General features: G+C 49.9%; 1 protein-coding gene across 4 annotated transcripts in view; it reads left to right on the forward strand.

Annotated features, from left to right (window-relative positions):
• The window catches only part of SYNJ2 (synaptojanin 2), a 114,219-nt gene that overhangs the window by 81,562 nt on the left and 6,401 nt on the right, over positions 1 to 26,256 (forward strand). For 3 of the 4 annotated variants that reach the window (XM_032161279.2, XM_032161305.2, XM_032161288.2), the window contains 16 exons: positions 716 to 865; positions 941 to 1,106; positions 2,559 to 2,750; positions 4,766 to 4,847; positions 5,652 to 5,792; positions 7,738 to 7,930; positions 10,696 to 10,854; positions 12,773 to 12,929; positions 14,316 to 14,433; positions 17,208 to 17,426; positions 17,531 to 17,609; positions 19,565 to 19,733; positions 20,136 to 20,309; positions 22,989 to 23,123; positions 24,782 to 24,894; positions 25,968 to 26,076. In XM_032161279.2, coding sequence (XP_032017170.1) covers positions 716 to 865; positions 941 to 1,106; positions 2,559 to 2,750; positions 4,766 to 4,847; positions 5,652 to 5,792; positions 7,738 to 7,930; positions 10,696 to 10,854; positions 12,773 to 12,929; positions 14,316 to 14,433; positions 17,208 to 17,426; positions 17,531 to 17,609; positions 19,565 to 19,733; positions 20,136 to 20,309; positions 22,989 to 23,123; positions 24,782 to 24,894; positions 25,968 to 26,076 — 2,356 coding nt within the window. The remainder of the gene's footprint in view (positions 1 to 715; positions 866 to 940; positions 1,107 to 2,558; positions 2,751 to 4,765; positions 4,848 to 5,651; positions 5,793 to 7,737; positions 7,931 to 10,695; positions 10,855 to 12,772; positions 12,930 to 14,315; positions 14,434 to 17,207; positions 17,427 to 17,530; positions 17,610 to 19,564; positions 19,734 to 20,135; positions 20,310 to 22,988; positions 23,124 to 24,781; positions 24,895 to 25,967; positions 26,077 to 26,256) is intronic. The other variant, XM_032161295.2, reaches the window with a different exon arrangement.

Raw genomic sequence — 26,256 nt, forward strand, 5'->3', positions numbered from 1 at the left:
CCTGCCACGGCCTTTTCAGCCATCTGTGCCAGGTCCTATGACTTGAGCTGGACAGGCTGGGCTGAGCACCTTTAGCGGCAAGATGAGGGTGGCATCACCAAGACAACTTTCTAACTATGGGGAAGGTGGACAGAGAGACACTGGGACATCAGAGAGGGGTTCCCCAGGAGGCTGCTTTCTCTGTCATAGGCACGCTTTCTCACACTCTCTTGTGAAATGCATCCCAGACATGGTGGCCCAAAGGCTCCTAGGGAACAGCAGTTGTGTGTAATGATTATCGTGGATACACCATTGGCCAAAGGCAGTGTGAGGCTGGCCGGATGAGGCTGGATTTGAAGCTGGGGAGGGAGACCTGTGTCTGCATGGCCCCAGCTGCCTGGTTGACCTCTCCTGGCTAGGGGGTCGGGGGTAGGGTCAGCGCCCCCTGCTGTCCACCACTGTTTGCTCTTCAGCCTCTGGCATTGGGTGGGGCGGGGTGGGGGACGGTCAGGTGTCAGGGGGTGAGAGGAGGGCTTGGGTGGACCCTATAGATAAAGTTGGGGTGAGGTGTGGGAAGTCACTGTCTGCTGTAGGAACTCCTCATCCTCTGGAGGGGCACAGGGTCTTCCAGGGCACAGCGTAATCCACAGGCTGCCGAATAAGGAACCTCCTGGGACAGTGGCTGCGGGGCCTCCGTGGGAGAAGCCAGTGACAGCCATCCCTTATTCCTCCCCAGGTCCTGCATCTGCAGCTCGAGACCCTGGGGCTGAGTTCAAAACCCATCGTTGACCGCTTTGTGGAGTCCTTCAAAGCCATGTGGTCTCTGAATGGCCACAGCCTGAGCAAGGTGTTCACAGGCAGCAGGGCCCTGGAAGGGAAGGCCAAGGTAGGACCCTGCCGAGGGGGCAGGGTGGGGGCCCCAGGGACCCCCCTCACAGCCTGCGGTCTGGGCTCTCGGCAGGTCGGGAAGCTGAAGGATGGAGCCCGGTCCATGTCTCGAACCATCCAGTCCAACTTCTTCGACGGGGTGAAGCAGGAGGCCATCAAGCTGCTGCTGGTTGGGGACGTCTACGGCGAGGAGGTGGCAGACAAAGGGGGCATGCTGCTGGACAGCACAGCGCTCCTGGGTAGGGCCCGTCGCGGACAGGGGGAGGCGGGGAGGCGGGGTGCTCCCCAGCCCCGCGTTCCCACTGCCTCTGTGCCATCCAGAGAGTGGGTGGCAGACGTGCCTGGGGTCTGAGCAGTGGACCATGCACCTTGCAGCTGTCACTGCCTCTCCCGGGAGCCTGTGCTTTCCAGCTGGGCCTGGGAGCTCACACTTCCTCTGTCTCGGCTTGGACTGTGTTTCCATCCCAAGAAGCGGGAGACACCAGGTGGGCTCAGCGAGAGGCTGTGCACTCTTCTAAATGCATCAGTGCCTTTGAACGCTAACCCACTCCAGAAACTTCCTCAGCTGCCTGGGCTCTTGGGCCGTTAGCGGGCGATGTTGGCCTTGGGAGCTTCCCATGAAGTTGGCCTCCAGTTTCTGTTTTGGCCCCGAGGACCCTATAGAAACAGAGGAGGAGGATGCTGTCATCTCCCGGGGATGAGGGCACCTTCCGGTCTCAGCGGCAAGACATCGTGATTCCATCAGTATAGGAGGTTCCTTTGGGAGCATTTTAATGGCATCTTCTTACCTGAGCCTGTAAACATATTAGGTCTCATGGAAAAGGAGGGGAAACCCAGCATTTTTCCTTATAAGAATGTACAAGTGTCGCTTTAGAAATGTCAGTTGTTTTTGAAAAATGAACTAGCCCATGCTTAAAATGGGTTCACGGCCCTTTTCCACTCTCACCATCACTGGGGGAGCTCTTATTTGGCTTCCGATAGCCACGGTGATATTTAATTTCTACTCTGGAAACAATGCCAGCTCTGTAAAAGGTGAACGAAGCTCCATGTTGTACGGTGAGTCTTATTTAATAGCAAGGCAGACATGAGTTAGATTTGGTTTATGTCACAAGTTTAAAAGATGGAATATATTTTGGCTATCTAGAGGATGGAGATGGTTCTGTGTAGTGACTTTTTAAAGCCTTAAGTCTGGGGCAAAACAAAACATATCAGACATGCACGCTGGAAGGCAGAGGATGCAAAGGTGGCTGTCTGGGTTGGTAAGACACTTAAAGTTATAGTGTATATGGGCACATACACATTGAAATATGGTCAGTTACAGCATGCCCTTGCTTAAATTCCTATGCCTTGTTCTTCTACGGAGTGGACAGTGAGGATACGGCTTTTCCCCGTCGTGTCTGAGATCCCTATGATCTGATGTCCTATGGCTTCTGGCTTCAGGTTGGGGCAGGGGTATAGACGGTGAGTTTCCAGTCTTATGTTTTCATGCCTTTATTGCAGAAATGCCATAAGGGAAGCACCATGGTGACTGTGATTTTAAGCCTTTTGTCGTCTTCCTAAGGAGCGTACCCTGGTTTATCTCTAGAGGCTCATGAACCATCTGTCTCTGCCAGGCAGCCTCTTCTGGCTTTTTGGAGGATGCCTGAGCTTTGGAACTGCAAAGAAATGTGCCTTTTTATGCCTCCTAACAGTGACTCCCAGGATCCTGAAAGCTATGACTGAGCGTCAGTCCGAATTCACAAATTTCAAGCGGATCCGGATTGCCATGGGGACCTGGAACGTGAACGGAGGAAAGCAGTTCCGGAGCAACCTGCTCAGGACGGCGGAGCTGACCGACTGGCTGCTCGACTCGCCCCAGCTCTCGGGAGCTACCGAATCCCAGGGTGAGGGCAGTGACTTCGGGAGAGACAAAATCCAGTTGCACGTAACCTGACATGTCACGCTTGACCCTTTAGTGGCCATCGTCTTGCGGAATTTCGTCTTTGGTGTTTTCCCTCCTCACAATGTTTAAATAGCACCATGGTCTGACTCTCAAGAATGCTGCCTCGCAAGCAACTGTTTGACTTTTTTCCTTTCCCAAATGTTTAGAAGAGTTAGCAGATGGTGAATCTCTCTTTTCTCTTTGCATATAGTGATAGCGAAGTCTTAGGCTTTCATCAGTAGCATCTTTTTGTCACCAGGCGGAAGGTGTGGCTTCTAGAGCCATGTAACTGTGAGGTTGGGAGCCAAGCCTGTCTTCAGTGTTTTGTTTTTGTTTTTTGTTTTGTTTTGTTTTGTTGATGTTTTTTTGAGATGACTTTCACTCTTGTCACCCAGGCTGGAGTGTAGTGACGCCATCTCGGCTCACTGCAACCTCCAACTCCCAGGTTCAAGCAATTATCCTGCCTCAGCCTCCCGAGTAGCTGGGACTACAGGCACCTGCCACTACACCCAGCTAATTTTTGTATTTTTAGTAGAGATGGGGTTTTGCCATGTTGGCCAGGCTGGTCTCGAACTCCTGACCTCAGATGATCCCTCTGCCACAGCTTCCCAAAGTGCTGAGATTACAGGCGTGAGCCACCGCACCCAGCCCTGCCTTCAGTGTTGATATTGACCAAGAATAGCTCATCCCTGCCTCTCCCCAGACCAACTCTATTCATCTGCTTTAAGTAGTTACAAAATAATTCATGTGCTATTTAGGAATAAAATAATTCCAAATGTTGACACCTCACCTTTTATCTTGTAAGATACACTATTGAATGGGCCCAGAACTTAGGATCTGAAGAATAAGTGATTCTTGTCCAGTCAGCGTTGACTCAGGAGCCTTGCTTTTTTTTTCTTTTTTTGCTTCCTCGGACTCAGGAAGAGACTTGTGGTTCAGGTTTTTGCCTGTTGGTGAGTGACCTGTGGTCTAGCTGGCATGCTGTGGTCCACGTGTACATTCATGCCCCACAGCTGCCTGGGTCGTGCCCAGAGCCCCATCCCTTCCTCTGCACACGCCGTCTGTGCCCTCCTTTCTGCCTCCGAGGGCAGGTGGCAGAGTCCACCATTCAGAGCCACTGGGGCTCTCTGTGTCGGTGGTAGCCTGGGTTGCTGCTTGTGGTGCCTCCAGAAGCCATTCAGGATGCCCTCCGGAGCAGGCCCATCAACGCGGAGGGTGGGAGGGTGCTAAGCACAGCCGTGGCTCAAGAGCCGTCCCTCCCCTCCCCACTAAAGTGACTCCTGTTCCTTTCCCTGCAGGAAGGTGTGCATGTTTTTAGCAAGCTGGCTGGTATTTTGCAGGGGATCTTTTTGGGGTAGACGCTAGCAGGCTCCCCAGCAGTCCCACTAGAGATACACCCGGTTCCAGAGAAGGAAAGGAGTGCTGTAGTTACTGTTGCCAAGCAGATCAGACAAAGGGACGGGGATTGTTTTATTTAAGAAAAAAAAAAAAGCTTTAAGTCAGGGAAACTAGAGGTTCAAGGTTGCCCATTGTGGCCAACAGAGAAGGAAGTGGACAGCCTGCCTGGCCTCTCGCTGACAGAGGCCATGTCCTCCTGGCTGGACCCTGGGGAGGTGGGCCTCTCACTTTCTGCAGCAGCTGGAGCCATGGCTGGGCTTGGTGGCTCAGGATCCTCGGTGTCAGAGGTCATGACTGGAGAGATTCAATGGCTTCAGGGTTATATTAAACTCCGACCTCCCGTATTCAAAGGGAACAGAACGGACGGAGGGCCCCCTCTGGGCTCACTGTGCTGCATTTAAGCCAGGCGTTTCTGAAGCAGATTCCACTGGGGCAGTTCCCAGCAGCAATGGTAGCCACCTGGAGCTGGACTCAGGCAGTGGACAGCATGGCTCGGGAGAGGGGGCTGGGGAACCCCATGAACTCGTAATGCAGGACTTGGCGGTTCTGACTTCTGTCATCTCTTGCTTTGCTCCCCAGATGACAGCAGCCCAGCTGACGTATTTGCTGTGGGGTTTGAAGAGATGGTGGAATTGAGCGCAGGGAATATTGTCAATGCCAGGTAAGGGGCCAGGTGTGCGGGGCCGGGCAGGGACTTCCTGAGTCAGGTGCCTGGCTGGGAGCAGAGCCTCTGAGGCTCTCCAGGAGCCAGCCTGCTTCTGAGCCAGCTAAGCTGTGGCCCTGGCTGTGTGGGGATCTCTCACCTGGCTGCTTTTCTATGCTCACACGTGCACCGCCCCGTTCTTTCCCTGCTACTTAGGAAGTAAAAGGAAGGGCTGATGATTGCTATGTTTTCTCTGCAGTGCTCTGGCCTCGGCCACTTGTTGAGACTAATTTACGCTGCCAGAGGGAGCTGGCATGTGTGGACCTGGGGTGCAGGCGAAGGGCGGGGCTGGGACTGGGAGAGTGGTTGACTCATATTTCCTGGGGAGAGGTGAGAAAGTGGGAGTGCCGGGAAGAGGTACTTTCCTCCTGCACAGCAGGGCAAAGGAAAAAATCAAAACCACTGGATTTTTATTTGATATGAAGTCAACTGGACTTTCCCCCCACCCCCTGCTAAACTGGCCTGGCTTTATTTTAAGGAACTTTCTGAACAAATAAATAAGACTGACTCTGTGGGGCTGCTATGAGAAGGTCCTGGGTTGGGTTTCAGGGGTCAAGGAAGGGCTGCTGTGATGTGTGAGACATAGCCAAAAACACCCAGATCCTCCACTAGAAGAAGGAAAGCATGACACTAATATTGGGGTACGGGCAGTGTGAAATCAGTTCTGCAAACAGAATAGGCTTGGGCTGGAGCATTTGGTAGGTGGGAGATAGATATACTTCCAGCCACCTGTAAACAGCATCCTTTCCTTTTCTCTTCCAGTACTACCAACAAGAAGATGTGGGGTGAACAGCTTCAGAAAGCCATCTCACGCTCTCATAGATACATTCTGTTGACTTCAGCACAGCTGGTGGGCGTCTGTCTTTATATCTTTGTACGTCCATACCATGTCCCGTTCATCAGGTAAGAATATGCCGTTTACACACATCTGGGGAACAAAGGGTTGTTAGTCTTTGTGTTTTGTTCTTTGACTTCCTCCTCCTCCCCCATCCCCTTCTGTAACAGGAATCGAGACTTACCGTTATTTTAGATAAATGTAGCAAAACCCCCTAGGAAAAACTGGGCTGAATAGAATATTGTCTAGCAATTAAAAAGCCACCATGGGAAACATCTAACTCAGGAAGCTGAACTCTTAGAAAGAGTGTACATGATTGTCATCGCCCAAGCTCAATTCTGTGCAAGGAAAAGGGTTCCTTGTTGGAATCTTACAGACAGGAAACCTCTGACCAGGAGCTGAGTAACTTACTGGGAAATGCCAACTCTTTTGTCTCTTTTTAAAAGAATTCTGAGTAGAATGTGTGGGCCTCTACAACTGTGACCTCATTGTCATTTCTCCAAGGTGCGTGCTTTGTGAGCATCAGAAAGGGGGCGAGCTTAGGGGCTGCATTCCTCTTGGGGTGTGGGTGTGGGTGTGGGTGTTTGGATGCTGGAGGAACTCATCTTTTCCCCAGCTTGCGGTTGGCCTCATCTTACCACCTGGGCCTACTCACGGCTTTCGATTTCCACCAGCCTTTCGATGACCTGGCAGCAGGCGTTGAACTGACCTCCCCACTGAGCCCCTGGGTCCCGGGAAGGGCCTGTGCCTGCCAAGAGCACCACAGGTGCACCCCTGCAGCAGCTGGAGACTGAAACTGTGCTGCCCGTAATCCTCTTCTCTGACTTTCAGAAGGTGTTTAGGTCCCTGTCCCTCTGCTTGTGTTATTTTGGCAGCTTGGCAGTGTCCTAGGTTAGCAGGTGAAGGTTAGTAAAGGTTAAAGGCAAGGGCAGGGTGAGGGTGAGAGGTAAAGCGTTTGAGAAAGGGCTCAGAGCTGAGGAGAGCCAGGTTTCCCAGGCTCAGTGTCCTCGGCTTCACGTGCCTTTAGCCCTGAGCTTCCTCCGCCTGCACCCCTTCCATCAGTCATCCCCACAACCTTGTCTACCAGGGAGCAGATGCACCAGCAGACGTCAGTCTGTGGCATGGCTGTGGAAATGTTAACAAATGTGCTTGCAGCCCATGTTTCTATGGAGTTGTATGCATTAGAAGTTGGCATTTTAATGCGAGCAGGCTCTGGCATTGCATAAAAGTCCTTTTGAGACCACCTACCCAGCCTAGCATAAACAACTGCTGGTTTCCTAGCTCTTAAAGTGCATTGATTACTGGGCACGGTGTCTCACGCCTGTAATCTCAGCACTTTGGGAGGCCGAGGCAGGCAGATCACTTGAGGTCAGGAGTTCAAGACCAGCCTGGCCAACATGGTGAAACCCTGTCTCTACTAAAAATACAAAAATTAGCCAGGCTTGATGGTGGGTACCTGTAATCCCAGCTACTCAGGAGACTGAGGCAGGAGAATTGCTTGAACCTGGGAGGCCACGGCTGCAGTGAGCTGAGATCACACCACTGCACTCCAGCCAGGGTGACAGAGCAAGAATCTGTCTCAAAATAATAATAATTTTAAAATGTGTTGATTGCCCGGATGACACCTCCCATGCATGGCGTGATGGCTGCACAGGAGTGGGGTGGGCTGGTGGGTGGGGATGTTTGCGCCACTCCTGGTGGCAGTGAGAACCTGGGCAGATGCAGGGATTGCCCTGTCTTCGGCTTCATGGGGTGCTCAAGTGAGCACTTCCCAGTTGGGGTGTGGGGAGATGTCCAGGCAGTGGTGGGCAGCAGGACGGAGGCGGCCTCCTGACCAGGAGTCGATGACGGCCACAGTGGCCACTGTGTTGAGATTGGACAGACTCTCAGCTGATGGTTTTGGAGCACTCAGAGCAGCAGGTCCCGAACTGCTGCTGGGCCCTTCTCTGTGGCAAAGCAGGGTCACGCTTCTCCTTCAGGAGCCGACGGCATGTGCGTATCCTTCTGTTCCAGGGACGTGGCCATAGACACAGTGAAGACGGGCATGGGGGGCAAGGCAGGGAACAAGGGCGCCGTCGGCATCCGCTTCCAGTTCCACAGCACCAGCTTCTGCTTCATATGTAGTCACCTGACGGCCGGGCAGTCCCAGGTGAAGGAGCGGAATGAAGATTACAAGGAGATCACCCAGAAACTCTGCTTCCCAATGGTGAGTGGCGCCGTGGGGACAGCCAGCACCTCCCTGCTCAGCTCAGTCCCAAACGTGACTGTTGATAGGAGCCAGGCATTGGGGACACAACCACAGGGAGGGCCCCTTCCTGGAGGGCTCAGCGCTGGGGGAGGGGGAGAGGGCTGTGTCCCTCCATGGAATTGACCTGGGGCAGGGTTAGCCATGTGCCTGGAGGGGGCCAGCTCTGCAGCATTTCCCATTGCTGTGCAATTCCTGAATGTCTGCATGGCCACTGGATTTGTGTGTGTGCATTTTCTGATTTTCTAATTCAACTGATGGTTTAGGGAAGAAAACCACGTCCGTGGTCTGTCCTGTCCAAATGGTGAAGAACATTTGAGTCCACACAGCCTAAGACTCCACCTTCCTGAGACTCACAGTCTTCACATGTACTTTCTGTGGTGGCTCAGATAAGAACCCCCTTTTGACCAACGGACCCTTTTTGACCGGGAAACACGGTTCTTGACCAAAGAGCCCAGATCCTCCCTGTCCTCAAAGCTGCAATAGCGAACTGCACACTGCCCTCTCGTGGCGGTCCGGAGGGTTTCATTCTGAAACTGGAGGATTTTCTTTTCAAATCTAGACATTAATGTTTTCCTTCCTGTGCAAAGAAGCTACCCGGCACAGCTTCAGCGTGTGGTGCACACGAGGCCACCTCTTCCCCGAAGTGAGGATAGACTTCAGCTGTTCTTGCTGCAAAATCTTCCACTGTCTGAGAGGTGGCGGGTTGGGTCACAGAGCTCTTCCTTGTGAGAACAGATCCTTAAAACTGACGTTCCATTTTACTGGGCTGCACGAGCACTCAAGGCAGAATTTCCTTAGTTTTTGTTAAGAAGTGCCAGAATTCTTGTTGGAGTTGTTTATTTCTTACGTTAAAAAAGAAACAAGTTGGGAAATTTTCAATTGTGTGTAATGTAGTTAAGGGTTAGACTTTTTTTTTTTTCCTAATCACTTAAAAAGTGCTACTTTGGGGCCAGGCATGGTGGCTCACACCTGTAATACCAGCACTTTGGGAGGCTGAGGCAGGCAGATCACCTGAGGTCAGGAGTCTGAGACCAGCCTGGCCAACGTGGTGAAACCCCATCTCTACAGAAAATTAAAAAAAAAAATTAGCCAGGCGTGGTGGCATGCACCTGTAATCCCAGCTACTCAGGAGGCTGAGACAGGAGAATGGCAACCCAGGAGGCAGAGGTTGCAGTGAGCTGAGATTGCACCACTAACACTCCAGCCTCGGCAACAGAGTGAGACTCCGTCTAAAAAAAAAAAGTGCTACTTTGACATAGTAAACTTGGGATACATAATAAGTAATTAAAGGATTTATAATGTAGTTCTTTTCTACAATAAAAATATCGAGGGACCTATTAACATTCTACACTTCTTTTTCTTTTTTGTTTTTGAGACAGTCTCACTCTGTCTCCCAGGCTGGAGTTCAGTGACATGATCTTGGCTCACTGCAAACTCCACCTCCCAAGTTCAAGCGATTCTCCTGCCTCAGCCTCCTGAGTAACTGGGATTACAGGCGTGCACCACCAGGCCCAACTAGTTTTCGTATTTTTAGTAGAGATGGGGTTTCACCATGTTGGCCAGGCTGGTCTCCAACTCCTGACATCAAGTGATCCACCTGCCTCAGCCTCCCAACTGGGATTACAGGTGTGAGCCACAGTGCCTGGCCAACATTCTACACTGGTATTGTCTGATACCGTAGTCACTGGCCATAATTAGCTATTTAAATTCAAATTAATTAAAGTTAAATAACATTTAAAATTCCTTGCTTTCACTGGCCACTTTGAAAATGATCAGTATCCACGTGGCCAGTGGCTCCTGCATCAGACGGCACAGAGAACAACATTTCGGTGCTGCAGAAAGTTCTGTTTTGACAGTGTTATCTAGACACTCATTTTATTTGATTGGGACCCATTTAATCTTCTGTCCAGATTATTGTCATGGGGGGAATGGAAATGCCTCATAGGAGAAGAGAAACTGATTTTGGAGCTAGGCAGATGGGAGCTGAAATCCCATCTGTATCATGCACTAGCTGTGTAACCTTCAGCGAGTGCCTTTGTTTCTGAACTTCGTTTTGTTTTGTTTTTTAATTCTAAGAGCTGGTGGTATCTGCTTTGTGCACCTGGAACAGAGCCCAGCCCTTGTGGACAGTAGATCCACAGCAGCTGCTGTCATTGTGATTCCTGGGGAAGAGACAGGGAAGGCAAGGACCCCAGGAGCTCTCCGGGGCTGAGCTGAGGCCGTGGGCTTCTAGGACTTGGCAGAATGGGAAGGAGGAGCGAGAGAGAGATGGAGAAGGGTCACCTGAAAAAGCTCAGGAAGTTGTATGAAGGTGCACATCCTGAGCATTTATGCTGCTCTTTTGAAACCTCATTCTCCTAACGCCGAATGCTGGGTGCTGCTTCCTAGGGGTAGACACTCCAAAGTAAGGGTGCATCTGATCTTCAGGACTGGGATCTGTGGAGGAAATGCTGGCCGTGTTGCTCTCCTCCGTTTAGGGCAGGAGCTTCCTTCAAACCACTCAGAAACACTATTACTTAAAATTAAAAAGTAAGCCGTGTACAAATTCCTCCATAGTTTCATGGGAAGAGTGAGAAATGAGATGCTCTAGTAGAAAACTTTCTTTTTTCTAAGTAGCATTTTGAGAAAACTATTCCTGCTTGTCCCAGTGAGCTTGTTTTTCTCTTCTCTCCCACCTTCCTTGCAAAATGGGCTGAATGATCATGACTTTCTTTTCAACTTAGGGGAGAAATGTTTTTTCTCATGATTATGTATTTTGGTGCGGCGATTTCAACTACCGCATTGATCTTACCTACGAAGAAGTCTTCTATTTTGTTAAACGCCAAGACTGGAAGAAACTTCTGGAATTTGATCAACTACAGCTGCAGAAATCAAGTGGAAAAGTAAGTTGTGATTTAAAAACATTTTTTAGCAGCTGCTCCAAGATGGAATGACATCTATGAGATGTAGAGGCTGGTGCAGCAAATTCAGTTCCGTGAGCGGATTTCACTGTTTCTGACATTGTAGAAAACAGGTGGGCTTGTGAGGTTACAGTACAGGAGTGGCTGTTCATACACACTTCCTGTCCTTCTTTTTTTTTTTTTTTTTTTTTTTCCTGAGGCAGAGTCTTGTTCAGTCACCCAGGCTGGAGTGCAGTGGCACTATCTTGGCTCACTGCAACCTCCACCTCCCGGATTCAAGCAATTCTTGTGCCTCAGCCTCCCGAGTAGCTGGGATTACAGGTGTGCGCCACCACACCTGGCTAATTTTTGTATTTTTAGTAGAGATGGGTTTTCACCATGTTGGCCAGGCTGGTCTCGAACTCCTGGCCTCAGGTGATCCACACGTCTCGGCCTCCCAAAGTGGTGGGATTATAGGCGTGAGCCACCGTGCCCAGCCAACCTTCTCCTCCTTCTAATACTGTTATTTTAGTGCCTGTTTGCTTCCTAGCAGGATGAGCTGAGATGAGGGGAATACATTTAAATTCCATTTACCTGTGGAGAAAGAAGCTGGTTAAATGTGTGAGGGCCAGGTGTGGTGGTTCATGCCTGTAATCCCAACGCTTTGGAAGGCCAAGGCGTGCGGATCACCTGAGGTCAGGAGTTCAAGACCAGCCTGGCCAACATGGTGAAACTCCATCTCTACTAAAAATCCAAAAATTACCTGGGCATGGTGGCAGGTGCCTGTAATCCCAGCTACTCAGGAGACTGAGGCAGGAGAATCGCTTAAACCTGGGAGGCGGAAGTTGCAGTGAGCCGAGACTGCGCCACTGCACTCCAGCTTGGGCGACAAGAGCAAAACTCCGTCTCAAAAAAAAAGTGTGAGGACAGGGCAGATAAGGTCTCTCCTGAAGCAAGATTTGGATGTTCTTCGAGGTTTACTGTGTCTTCCCACTGGAGCCCCTTCCAGTGTGCGGAGTGCTAAAGGGTTGCCACATGGACAAGTGATCATACCAACCTCCTAAAGCAGGGTTTCCTGTCTTCCTACTACCAACATCCTCACATCCTTTCAGTGATGCCCGAGAGAATGAGGGTGTGTTTGTCCCTTGGTCTTCCCATGGAAGCAAGGCCAATCCAAAGCTAAACAAAGAAAAGAAGGACTTGCATGGGGGCTCACAACTGTAATCCCAGCACTTTGGGAGGCTGAGGCGGGAGGATTGCCTAAGCCCAGGAGTTTGAGACCAGCCTGGGAAACTTAGGGAGACCTTGCCTCTACAAAAACGAAAATTAGCCGGGCTTGATGGTGCACGCCTGTAGTCCCAGCTACTTGGGAGGCTGAGGCAGGAGAATCACATGAGCCCCAGAGGTTAAGGCTGTAGGGAGCCGTGATTGCACCACTGTACTCAAGCCTGAGCAAAAGAGCGAGACCCCAGGGAGAGACAGAGAGAGAGGGGGCGGAGAGCTGACTTTCACTCTGTGCTTCTGTGTACTTAGCTCATTTATTCAACAAACATAGATGAAGGCCTCGGGGTTGTGGGCCAGACATTGCACCAGGCATGGGGCTGTAAAGATGAGCACCCCTGACCCCTGCCTCGGACCCTGCACTGTCTCCTGGGGGACAACAATCAGAGAGTGGATAGATCAGACACTGGAGCAGGTGGGGAGATATGAGGGTGGTGTGTCCCTCAGTGGGATGAGCTGAGGATCACTTTTTTGCTAATTAAAAGACACACATATGTCCAGTTTCAGATAGATTTTCAAATGTAATGGAGCTTCTGTTAGTTTTTAAGAATAGGGACTTGCCTTTTCAGTTTTCGTTTTTGTATATAACATTGAGGATCGAAAACTACGGTGGCCTGATGACTTCTTTTTCTCCCAATAGATTTTTAAGGACTTTCACGAAGGAGCCATTAACTTTGGACCCACCTACAAGTATGACGTTGGCTCAGCCGCCTATGATACAAGCGACAAATGCCGCACCCCCGCCTGGACAGACAGGGTGCTGTGGTGGAGGAAGAAACATCCCTTTGATAAAACAGGTGAGGGGGCTGTGCCCGTTCGAGAGCCGGCAGAGGGTGAATAAGAAATGCGACGGAGGGAAAGTCACGTTTACCCAGCCCCAGGCGCTGCTACATAAATCAGCTTCTTCATAACCCCAGATGACACAAAAGTCATCCCAGACCTTAACCCCTAAGCTTTGGAAGTTGTGCTTTCAGGGGGCCTCTGCTTCTGGCCTCTTTTTTTTCTTTTCTTTTCTTTTCTTTTCTTTTTTTTTTTTTTTTTTTTTGAGACAGAGTTTCACTCTTGTTGCCCAGGCTGGAGTGCAATGGCGCGATCTTGGCTCACCACAACCTCCACCTCCTGGATTCAAGCCATTCTCCTGCCTCAGCCTCCTGAGTAGCTGGGATTACAGGCATGCACCACCATGCCCAGCTAATTTTGTATTTTTAGTAGAGACAGGGTTTCTCCAAGTTGGTCAGGCTGGTCTCGAACTCCCGACCTCAGGTGATCTGCCCGCCTCAGCCTCCCAAAGTGCTGGGATTACAGGCATGAGCCACTGCGCCTGGCCTCCTCTGGTCTCTTTCTAGAGACAGTGACGTGCAAATAGGTCTGCTCCTGGCTGCCCCTGCATCACAGCTCCCCCCACACCCCACCTCTTTTTTCTGGGTGGGGAAAGGGGGGAGCATGAGGTTGCCTCCCTGCCTGCCCCCCATGCTCCCCCTCATGTTCGTTATCCAGCCTGTTTTGTTCAGCTACACTCTTACCTGCTTAAAGCCCTAATTCCAAATTGGACACAAGCAAGACACAGTAAAAATAGTTAGTTTTTAAAAATCATTAGTTGTCAAGTATATTTTGAACAACTGTTGATGCCCAGCTAGGAAGTGAAGTTTATTTAAAGTTAGAATATCTGTAACTAGTACATTTAAAAAAAAAAAAAAAACCTAATTACACATTTCGGGAGAGCATAGCCAGGAAATTGCATCTGTAAAAAGAAAATACAAATTTTCCTTCAGATGAGTTTGTGAACACCTGCGTGGCCCCCGGGCTCTGAGAGGCAGGGCCTAGAATGAGTCCGCGTGTTCTCAGCTCCTGCAGCTCTTACTGTACCCATTGCTGCCAACCTTCTGGGATTCCTGGGTCCTGGAAACCCAGCAGCAACACTGTGTCTCAGGCCTACAGTGGGCACGCTGGCGAGGACTGCAGGCAAGGTCATGACTGTTTTGAATAACTACATGCGAGGAATGTTTTTAACCAAAGGCCCCAAAGCATCCGAAGCCTGGCTTCAAGGTCGAGGAGTAAGGAGGATGAGTCTGGGACGTGGGGTGGTTCGTGGCGCAGACCTCTATTGTGGAAGTGTCATGATCGCATTCTTGGATATTGACTCGATTCTATATGGGTCTCTCGAATGGAACCCCTGCGAGTAGCTGGAGAACTCAACCTTCTAGACAGTGATCTAGATGTTGACACCAAAGTCAGACACACCTGGTCTCCTGGTGCCCTCCAGTATTATGGCCGTGCGGAGCTACAAGCATCTGATCACAGGTGAGGTCCTCACTTCCATGGCGTTTTCTCCTGTGCTGGGGAAGGCAGCGTCTCCCTCTCCACAGGGAAATGCATGCTGTCCCCATAAGGATGTGTGTGCGCATGTGGGTGCATTTTGTGTGCATACAATCCACCAAAGAACAAAGAATGATGGAACAAATATCTGTGGACCCATCACCAAGAACTAATTAATCTTAGCATTTTGTCATTGTTCCATATCATAAATGACATCATTGATGAAAATTTCAAAGATGCAACCTACGTATTTTGCGGCTTTTATATTTTCTTAAATGATGTCGTTGTGCAGCTTGCTTTTTTGTTACTATTTTTGAGATACAGTCGTGTTGATGTTATAGATCTGGTTCATTCATTTGTAACTGCTGTCTAGTATCCCACTAAATATATCCATGGAACTTACAACTTACCCATTTACCTCTTGATGAATATCTTCTCCAGGATTTTATGATTACAAACACCATAGGGTTTTTTAATCTGGACTGCACAACCATTTTTTTTTTTTTTTTTTTAGACAGAGTCTTGCCCAGGCTGGAGTACAGTGGTGTGATCTCAGCTCACTGCAACCTCCGGTTCCCAGGTTCAAGCAATTCTCCTGCCTCAGCCTCCCACGTAGCTGGGGTTACAGGTGCACACCACCATGCTTGGCTAATTTTTGTGTTTTGAGTAGAGACGGGGTTTCACCATGTTGGCCAGGCTGGTCCCGAACTCCTGACCTCACGTGATCCACCCACCTCGGCCTCTCAAAGTGTTGGGATTACAGGCGTGAGCCACCGCACCTGGCCCTAGGATGCAGGGCTTTTTAAATGTTCTGTGCATCATGCATTGAGGATAGAGTGGAGGCAGCAGAGGGAGCATCGTAGGCACCAGCACCTGTGCACTGGGATTGCTGCAGAAGAAGACTCACCCTGCAGAACGTCTTTAAAAGATAGAGGAGAGGATGGCATTTGAGGGTGTGAAGAAGGAAGAGTTTGATCTTCCCAAGGCTGCTGCCTAAACTCTCATGTCAGTTTCAACTTTTACAAGGAAAGAAGTTAAGAAAAAGAAGGTGGGAACAGTTGGTCAACCAAAAAACCTTTTTTTTTTTTTTTTTTTGAGACAGAGTCCTCCAGGCTGGAGTGCAGTGGCACAATCTTGGCTCATTGCAACCTCCGCCCCCAGGGTTCAAGTGATTTTCATGTCTCAGCCTCCCAAGTAGCTGGGATTACAGGCGTACATCACCATGCCCAGCTGATTTTTGTATTTTTAGTAGAAACGGTTTTGCCATGTTAACCAGGCTGGTCTCCAACTCCTGGCCTCCAGTGATGTGCCCGCCTCAGCCTCCCAGAGTACTGGGATTACAGCCACCATGCCCAGACTCTTTAGATAATTCTAAATTCTTTAGATACCTGTTGTTGCAAATACATACCTAGAAGTGAATCTTGAGGAATCTTCAGATATGTGACATCAAGGTTTGCCAGCTCAATGTATTTTGAAACCTTAATTTGACCAATATTTCTTGAGGGCCCTTACGTGCCAGGCCCTGTTGCTGGCCTGGAGAAAAGCAGTGAACAAAACAGACGAGACCATGTTATCATGGAATTTTGTGGACAGGACAAATAGATAATAAACAAACATTTGTGCTATGAAAGAAAAAAGTAGTGGCAGGAGTCCGGCCAGAGTCGAGCTATTTTCAATCAGGCTATGTAATTTTTGTAATATTTTCTGAAAATGTATAGAGTAATAACCATCCCTATGTCAGAATTACTATAAGGACTGCATTATTTCCTGCTGGACTGTTTTCCTGTTTGCATCATTGATTTTTACATTATTCCTAATGATTGCGTAGGGTATTATATGAATGTATCATGACTGTTTCCCCATTAAGAAACAGAGCAATTTGTCCTGGCACAGTGGCTCACGCCTTAATCCCAGCACTTTGGGAGGCCGAGGCAGGTGGATCACCTAAAGTCAGGAGTTCAAGACCAGCCTAGCCAACAGGGCAAAACCCCATCTCTACCAAAAATACAAAAATTAGCTGGGCATGGTGGCATGTGCCTGTAATCCCAGCTACTTGGGAGGCTGAGGCAGGAGAATCACTTGAGCCCAGGAGGCGGAGGTTGCAGTGGGCTGAGATCGCGCCACTGCACTCCAGCCTGGACAACAGAGGGAGACTCTGACTCGAAATAAAAAAAACGAGCATTTCCCTTTTTTTTCCCCCCTCCCATCAACAATGCTGTAAATGATCAACCTCACGCATTAAATCGTTGTCTGAATCCCTGGTCATTTCCTTAGAATAAAGTCCGAGAAGTGAGAGATTACTAGGTGAAAAGAGATGAACAATTTTGGAACTCTATGTAAAGTGCCAAGTAGCCCTCTGAAAAGCTTGCACCCCTGGCAGAGTGCAGATGTCTGCTTCCCCACCTCCTTGGCGGTACTGAGGATCACCATGTCAAAAATCTTTGCTGATGACTGGTTATTTTCCAAGTACGGGGATACATCTTTAGGGAGCCACACTTTATTTTCCCCCTCAAATCATCTTTAGATAAAAATGCCAAGGTGATACTAAGATCAAGGAAAGATGAAGACTAAAACGCGAGGGCAGGGCAGCTAGCCTGCTGGTGGCCACATTCCACCTGCTGGTGGCCACATTCGCAGGTTGTTGGTGTTGACTGTGTACAGAGAGCCCTGGGGGACAGCGGGCTGGGGACTGGAGGCCGGGGGTGTGGACATCTGTCCCAGGCTAACTGTCATCCCTCTTTTGTTCCTGTCTCACGCAGACCCGTGCTGGCGATCGTGGAGGTGGAAGTTCAGGAAGTCGATGTGGGTGCTCGGGAGAGGGTTTTCCAGGAAGTGTCCTCTTTCCAGGGCCCCCTGGATGCCACTGTTGTAGTAAACCTTCAGTCACCGACCTTAGAAGAGAAAAACGAGTTTCCTGAGGACCTGCGTACTGAGCTCATGCAGACCTTGGGGAATTATGGGACAATTGTTCTTGTCAGGTAACTGCTCCCCCAGCTGATGTGGGTTCCAGGGGATGTCAGTGATGATCCGTGAGAGCTGCCAGGTCATTCTTGGCACTGACTTGGAGTATCGTTTATTCCAGGATCAACCAAGGGCAGATGCTGGTGACTTTTGCAGACAGTCACTCGGCTCTCAGTGTCCTGGATGTGGACGGTATGAAGGTACGCTGTACTTGGCCACACTGTGGAGTGGGGTCCGATCAATCCTTATTTTTATGTGAGCGTGTCTTCTTCCTCCTCTTGCCCTGACCTGTGCCCAACCTGTGCTTTTTTTTTTTTTTTTTGCCCTGAGACAAGGTCTTGCTTTGTTATTCAGGCTGGAGTACAGTGATGCAATCACAGCTCGCTGCAGCCTTGAACTGCCAGGCTTAAGCAATCCTCCCATCTCAGCCTCTCAAGTAGGTGGGACCACAGGCACGTGCTACCACACCCAGCTAATTTTTTAAAATTTTGTAGAGAGAGGATCTCACTCTGTAGCCCCGGCTGGAGTGCACTGGGACAGTCATGGCTCACCGTAACCTCAGCCTCCTGGGCTCCAGTCATCCTCCCATCTCGACCTCCCAGTGTGTTGAGATTACAGGCATGAGCTTTCATGCCTGGCCACCAATCTGTCTTTATGTATAGACACCATATGTGGGAGGGAGTTTGGATTCCTCACTCTGGTTCTGAGATGTCTCATGTCCGGCTCTGGCTACTTGCAAAATAGGGAGGAAGGGTGGGCGCGGTGGCTTATGCTTGTAATCCCAGCACTTTGTGAGGCCGAGGTGGGCAGATCACCCTGCTTGTAATCCCAGCACTTTGTGAGGCCGAGGTGGGCAGATCACCCGAGGTCAGGAGATCGAGACCAGCCTGGCCAACATGGTGAACTCCTGTCTCTAGTAAAAATACAAAAATTAGCCAGGCGCTGGGTGCGGTGGCTTACGCCTGTACTCTCAGCACTTTGGGAGGCCGAGGCAGGCAGATCATGAGGTCAGGAGTTCGAGACCAGCCTGGCCAACATAGTGAAACCCCATCGCTACTAAAAATACAAAAATTAGCCGGACGTAGTGGCAGGTGCCTGTAATCCCAGCTACTTGGGAGGCTGAGGCAGGAGAATCACTTGAACCCAGGAGGCGGAGGTTGCAGTGAGCCGAGATCGCACCATTGCACCCCAGCCCAGGCAATGGTATGAGACTCTGTCTCAAAAAAAAAAAAAAAGTAGCCCAGCATGGTGGCACGTGCCTCTAGTCCCAGCTACTCAGGAGTCTGAGGCAGGAGAATCGCTTGAACCCGGGAGGCAGAGGTTGCAGTGAGCTGGGAATATGCCACTGCACTCCAGCCTGGGTGACAGAGCGAGACCCTGTCTCAAAAAACCAGACAAACAGAATGGGGAAGAAGAATGTCAGTCGCTGTGTGTCGCGTTGGAAAGCAGCTCTACCAGCAGCTGCAGAAGCTTAGCCATCTTAGAGTGTAGTAGTTCTCGCCGAGTTACTTGATCTGTCTGTGCTCGCACTGCCATGTGGGAGACTGTTCCAATCTTTCTCTTTAGAGTATGTATTTTGGAACATGCAGCTCATAAATGGTTTCCATTTTTATAGTATCTTGGCTTTAAATTTGTACCAAATGGGAAGCTGGAGATGAGAGTTCAACTTTTTTTTTTGAGATGGAGTCTTGCTCTGTCACCCAGGCTAGAGTGCAGTGGTGCAATCTCGGCTCACTGCAGCCTCTGCCTCCCGGGTTCAAGCAATTCTCCTGCCTCAGCCTCCCGAGTAGCTGGGACTACAGGCACACACCACCACGCCCAGCTAATTTTTGTATTTTTAGTACAGATGGGGCTTCACCGTGTTGGTCAGGCTGGTCTCAAACTCCTGACCTCAAGGGATCTACCTGCTTCGGCCTCTTAGAGTGCTGGGATTACAGGTGTGAGCCACCACACCCAGCCCAGTTCAACTTTTTTTTCAACCAGATATATGAGAGCTACCCTGAGCCTGCCTGAGGTCTGGACCCTTGGTTTTTCATGGCCAAATGTGAAGATTGGCCTCATTGCGGGTGTGTGGGTTTTGGTGAGAAGCATTGTGTGATCAACAGGAGTGGTCATGATTTTTATTTATTCCTGGGTGGCCGCTGTGCCCTCCCAGGTGAAAGGCAGAGCAGTGAAGATTAGACCGAAGACGAAGGACTGGCTGAAAGGTTTGCGAGAGGAGATCATTCGGAAACGAGACAGCATGGCCCCCGTGTCTCCCACTGCCAACTCCTGCTTGCTGGAGGAAAACTTTGACTTCACAAGTTTGGACTATGAGTCAGAAGGTTAGTGACCCTGCAGGGAGGGACAGGCAAGCTGTTCTTCTAGCAACAGGCCTGAGCTTTTAAGGACACCTTCTAAAGCCTCCCTTGCAGAAGTGACGGAGGACACCCGCAGGGCAAGCCCTCTGTCCCATGTGATGAGCGTGTTTGTATGTGTGGACGATGCATGCCGTGCTACCTGGGACTGGAGGCATCTAAACTTAGGCTACAAACAGTGGCTTTGAGCATGTCAGGGCTGTGGGCGTACCAATGGAACCAGGGTACTGTCCCTGCTGGCGCCCGGGCCCTGGGCTGCAGGGCAGGGTGCAGGTGTCCTGACAGGAGCTGACCAGTCCCACTGATGAAAGACCGAGCCTTTCCCCCTTGTTGTTTTCACCCGAATTGTGATTCATTTCCTTCTCCCAGGGGATATTCTTGAAGATGATGAAGACTACTTGGTGGATGAATTCAGTCAGCCTGGGGTCTCGGACAGTGAACTCGGGGGAGACGACCTCTCTGATGTCCCCGGCCCCACGGCACCGGCTCCTCCCAGCAAGTCACCTGCTCTCACCAAAAAGAACCAGCATCCAACGTACAAAGGTAGCCTGACCCTTCTTTTCTCAGGAGCCTTGGCCATGGAATCGGCTCAGGACAGACTTTCCTTTTTCTCTTGGCGATTGGGCACTGTGTCATATCAAGTATGCAGGTCCCAGGAGAGACCTAAACCAGGCAGGCCAAGCGAGGGGTAGGGACTGAGCCCTGTGGAGGTAGCCAGCTCCAACACCCTGATTTTCTCTAGTTAGTTTATTTTTTTACAATAACTTGTACCCCCATAACACACCAGATTCAAGATAATTCTTGTTTCCTCTGGATATTCAAATGACCACGGCTCTGAACTGGTTTTATATTTGTGATTATTTCCCACCCCGAACAAAACTCTTCTGATTCGGCTGGGCGCAGTGGCTCACACCTGTAATCCCAGCACTTTGGGAGGCCGAGACAGGTGGATCACTTGAGGTCAGGAGTTCAAGACCAACCTGGCCAACATGGTGAAACCCTATCTCTACTAAAAATATTTTTTCAAAATTAGCAGGGCATGGTGGTGCACATGCCTGTAATCCCAGCTACTCAGGCAGCTGAGGCAGGAGAATCGCTTGAACTGGGGAGGCAGAGGTTGCAATGAGCCGAGATCACCCCACTGCACTCCAGCTTGGGTGACAAAGGGAGACTCCGTCTCAAAACAACAACAAAAAAAACACTTCTGATTCAATCCCAGTAGAGACATAATCCATATCTATGTCCTGAGTTGCTGGCGTATGGTCACATTCATATAATATCATATTATTTTACAGTCATGTTATATGGTCACATCATTGTATCATTTTAGACTTCAGAGGGCCTGAAAGGTCACATTGATTGAACCACACACCCCTAGATTAAATAATACAACTTTTTTTTTTTTTTGAGACAGGGTCTCACTCTGTCTCCCAGGCTGGAGTGCAGTGATACAATCTCAGCTCACTACAACCTCCACCTCCCAGGCTCAAGCAATCCTCCCACCTCACCCTCCCAAGTAGCTGGGACTGCAGGGTTGCACCACCACGCCCAGATAATTTTTTGCATTTTTTGTAGAGATGGGGTCTCACTATGTTGCCCAAGCTGGTCTCAAACTCCTGGGCTCAAGTGACCCTCCTACCTGGGCCTTCCAAAGTGCTGGAATTACAGACATGAGCCACTGCACCTGGCCAATGACTGTTCTGAGTAACTTTTAAAGCCCACTAATGTTCCATGGCTGGCAGGTCGGGTAGTTCATATTTCAGTGTCAGCTACATTGATGCTGTTCCATTCATAGCCAGGCATGCCTCTAGCTGTCAGTCACTGAGCCCCGAGTTGGAGGACAGCTCTAACCAGCAGGTGCAGGAGCTTAGCCATGCATTGGGCCCATTGAGCTGGGGCTGAGAGCAGAGAACAGGGCTGAAAGTGGATTAAGGTACCTCTCAGGGAGGGTACTTTGCCAGGAGAGGCGCGAAGACCTCCAAGCCCCTTTGACCATACGCTGGTCCCCACACTGATCAATAACTTGCCTATACCGAACCATCAGGAGCTTTTAAACTTAAGGATTTTTGAGGCCTACCAGAGAGATGTGGATTTGGTAGGAGTGGGTGGGACCTGGAAGCCTGGCATTTCACCAAGCTTTCCAGGTGGTTTGGACGCACAGCCAGGTTTGGGGACTTCTGCCCAAGACTGAAGCAGCAGCCTTTGCCCGAGCATCGCGGTGGTTCTGCACGTTGCTCCTGCCAGGGGCTTCTGCCCTGGAGTTGAAGTGGCTGGAGGGATGTGCTCTTCCCATAAGAAGGACCTTTTTCTCGGGGGTGGCCGTCATGCAGGCAGCCTCTGGAGCCAGTGCAGGTGTGAGCACAGATAGTCCTTTGCATGAAGAAACTAATAGAGCAACACGGGACACGTGGGCGGCTTTGCTACCTGGTGGGCATTGAGAGGGTCTTCCCCTGATGCTGTGGGGTGTTCAGCCATTCCCATTCGTAGGAGAAATCCTGTCTTTCCCCAGTTCCAGTCTCCAGGACACATGGGTGGAGCTGCTGGATGCAAGGAGTGGGGTGTCCGAGTCAAAGTGAAATGGAGAGGCCCATGCTTTGGGGGAGCCCTAGGGCTGCTGATTTGATCTGTAATGAAGCAGGAGCTGTGCCTCCTCAAGACCCCTCAGCCTCTTGGAAGGTGCGTGCAGGGCAGGTCAAGATGGCAGACCCTTGGGAATGGCCAGCCATGGGCCCACAGGGTTTGGGATTTGATGAGTGAGCAGGATGCCTGGTCCTAGGCACTGGCCACTGCATGACAGGCTGCTCTGCTGCCAGAGCAGGGAGAACACCCTCAGCTCCCTCAGCCGGTGTGTTCTAGAGTGAGGAATTGAAAACATCTTCCTGTGGTTGGGTGACTCTTCAGGGGCTGTGGTTTGCAACTGTCTCCTCCACTCTGCGCAAGTCTTGTTATTTCACAAGAAAACACACTTTGAAATAGCTCAATGTCTCTCAAGTCTGAGAAATACACATTGTCCATGGTTCACTGAATGTTCCAAGCAGGCACTGGGTGCCCTCCCTGCCCCCGCCCCTCGCCGGCAGACAGAGGTGCCCGTTTCTGGACAGAGCCTTCAGCTATCCTGCAGCAGGTCCCCCTGCCACAGTCGGCCTCCTGTGCTCAGATCCGTGTCTGACACGCTCGCGTGTGGAACAGACCATTGTACTCATGCCCCGCCATGTCCTCCAGATGACGCGGACCTGGTGGAGCTCAAGCGGGAGCTGGAAGCCGTCGGGGAGTTCCGCCACCGTTCTCCGAGCAGGTCTCTGTCGGTCCCCAACCGGCCTCGGCCACCTCACCCCCCGCAGAGACCCCCCCCTCCAAGTAAGACTCTGCTTGCTTTCAGCTCCCTGGATGCCTGCCAGGAATAACCGCGCGTTCCCTGCTACTGAAAACACGGCTCGGAATCCACTTCTCCCCAGCCTTCCGGTCCCCACAGGGCTTCCTCCTCCTTGGGCTCCGTTTTGTTGTAAATCCAGGACATGTTTGACGTCAGGGCTGGTTGTGTTTCTCATGGCAAATTAAACGGCTCCTTTCCAAAGCTGCTCTTCACCCTGGAGCTGTGCTATTGCTTCAAGCTGCTCTCCCTCGGCAGCATTAGAGGATGCTGAATGGGGGCCGCAGCCGTGGGAGAGACGTGAGCTTCACAGTCACAAGTCTCTCCTTGGCTGCTGCGCAGTCTTCCCTCTGCTTATGAGGAATCTGGTAAACCCAGGTCCCCGCCTGGAGGTGACCCAGTCACCCCTCTGCGCTCTGAGGCCTCCTGATCGCCGGGCTCAGAACAAGTTCCCCCTTATCCTGGGTAAAGGAGCATTTTCTTCTGGTTGCTCGAACAATGCTTTGCCCATCCAGCCCTCCCTGATAACCTGAAAGTAAAGCTGTGATGTGCTTTTGATCCACTTGCATTTTACCACCACTGTTTACTTCTCCCTCCCCAAAAATGTGATGATCAGACTTAGATCTTCCTAAGCCATTACTTCAGAATTGGGCTCACTGTGGCTGACGTCACAGTAGTAACCAATGGCAAGCCACTAGCCCAGATATAAAATAAAAATAACCTAAAAATAAAATGCATAAGTCATGTATTATTGGGGAAATTTTAGAGATAACTACAAAGAAGAACAAAATTTTAAAATTCACTTGATGACTTTCAGGTAGTAGTTGTTAAAAACGACTTCTTTTTCCAGTTACATGTATCTGTAGCAACATACTTCTTTTTTTTTTTTTTTTTTTTAACAAAATTATACCCATTTTCTCTGGTTGGTTGTCTTTTATTTAATGGGTTATATTTGCTGTGTCATTGAATGTTCTAAAACATGATTTGTTAATGGCTGCAAGTATATTTTAACAATTTATCCCCTTGCTTTGGAATTTTTTTTTTTTTTTTTTTTTTTTTTTTTTTGACAGAGGCTCATTCTGTCCCCCGGGCTGGAGTGCAGTGGCGCGATCTCACAGCTCACTGAAGCCTTGACATCCCCGGCTCAAGCAATCCTCCTACCTCAGCCTGCCAAGTAGCTAGGACTATAGGCACATACCATCAGGCTTGGCTATTTTTATTCATTTATTTATTTATTTTGTAGAGACAGTTTCACCATGTTGTCCAGGCTGGGGTTTTTGAAATATTTTTTTTCCCACAAAATATTTTTAAAATCTGGTCCTAGTAATAATGTTTGGAACCATTTCAAAATCAATTGGTTTTTATATCAGATCTGAATCCCCCAAGATGTTGAAGTTTGCATTCTAGTAATGCTTCTCCAGATCATCTACATCAATAGGCACACACTGGTAGAATCAAGTGAGAAACTCCATAGAGAGTCAAGGAGGGCCTGGCTCTGTGGGTGCCCTAAGTGCCGAGTGAGTATTCGGACCTCACCATGTCTGTGGTCTGCTGGGACATCCGCCTCGTCTAGTCGGGCTCCTGGCAGCTGGCTGGGAAGTTGTGCCCTCACTGAGATTGAGACTGCCCTCATTGGTTTTTACAGCCAGTTTAATGGTGAAAAAGTCAGCTTCAGATGCGTCCATCTCCTCCGGCACCCATGGGCAGTATTCAATTTTGCAGACGGCAAGACTTCTACCAGGAGCACCTCAGCAACCTGTGAGTTCTTCTGCATACATTTCGAACCCAAGGGTTTTGCCCCCAGGATAGTGTGGGATCTCTCTTCTCAGTGAATATATAGATTTATGTGTCTTTAACCCTCTACCTGCTCACCATCTCATCTCCAAACCCCATAACCCTTCCTCACAGGTTCTCCATAGGGCTTTTAAATGGTCGTGTGGAGTGTTCTAGGGAAAATCACTTTTGATGAAAAATCCCAAATATCCCTGGTTTCCAGACTCATCCATTTCTCTCTTCCCATTCTTGCCTCTGCCCTTGGTGTAGGGATAGAGCATTGCTTGGTACAAGGGAAAATGGGAGAAATTCAGGTCGTCATCCTGGGAAAATGATGATCATTCTGGAGTCAAGTTGGTTGAGAGAAGAGGCTAAAAAGAGACATAAATAATGAAGTTGGGGAACACACTAGGAAGAGTAACAGCCATAGAGGATTGTGGAGGTGCATGGTTCCGGAGGGTCCCATGAGCTGCTGGGGGAGAGAACAGGTGAAGGCAGGGAGGTAGAGGGGAGAGAGGGGAAGCCGGGTGCTAGGGGGAACTGCTATGACTGGGATGCCTCTGGGTGCTGGGCCTGGTCAGGTGCTTGTGCAGCCCCAGCAGGTGGAGGGGTGACTGGAGACCAGTGTTTCACAGTAGTGAAAGCAGGTCATAAAGGCAACCCACATGCTGGATGAAGAAATAGAAAAAGCACTTTTAAGGAAATACATATCTAGAAGGTATTTTAACAACTCAGCGGGACTGTGGAAAGAGTGCCTCTGATTTTGCTTTCTGGCTTTCACCTGGTTATTGAAAAAAAAGATAGAAGATGGTCTGTCCATATACAAAAATCTGTAATCACCCAGCTTTGAAGACCAGGGTCATCAGGTCTAAGTAGTATGGCACTTTTGGAAAGAGAGTGTTCCGGGGAAGAGAGGATTGCAGGTGTGGTGGAGGCTGGAGTTTGTATGATCAGCATCGTCTGGAGCCCTGCGCAGACCCGCAGGTAGCAGATAACGCCCCATGAGGCTGTCTTCCTGCCTGTACTGATACTCTGCTCTTCCTCATTCTGTTCTCAAGCCCAAGGCTCGGACTGGAATAAGTAAACCTTATAATGTCAAGCAGATCAAAACCACCAATGCCCAGGAGGCAGAAGCAGCAATCCGGTGTCTCCTGGAAGCCAGAGGAGGTAGGTGCTTTCCTGGGGGCAGGGGAAAAACCGATTCTCCTGTTCATCTCCCCACTAAAAGTGGTCTAGAAACGAAAATAACTCTTTTTATTCTTCTGGAGGCAATATTAAATGAAAACATCCTTTAGCAACATTTTATATCAATCTATACTAAGATTGATTGTCCATTTGAAATTGTAT

Source organism: Hylobates moloch, unplaced genomic scaffold (genome assembly GCF_009828535.3).
Source record: "Hylobates moloch isolate HMO894 unplaced genomic scaffold, HMol_V3 SCAFFOLD_2, whole genome shotgun sequence".
NCBI lineage: Eukaryota > Metazoa > Chordata > Mammalia > Primates > Hylobatidae > Hylobates > Hylobates moloch.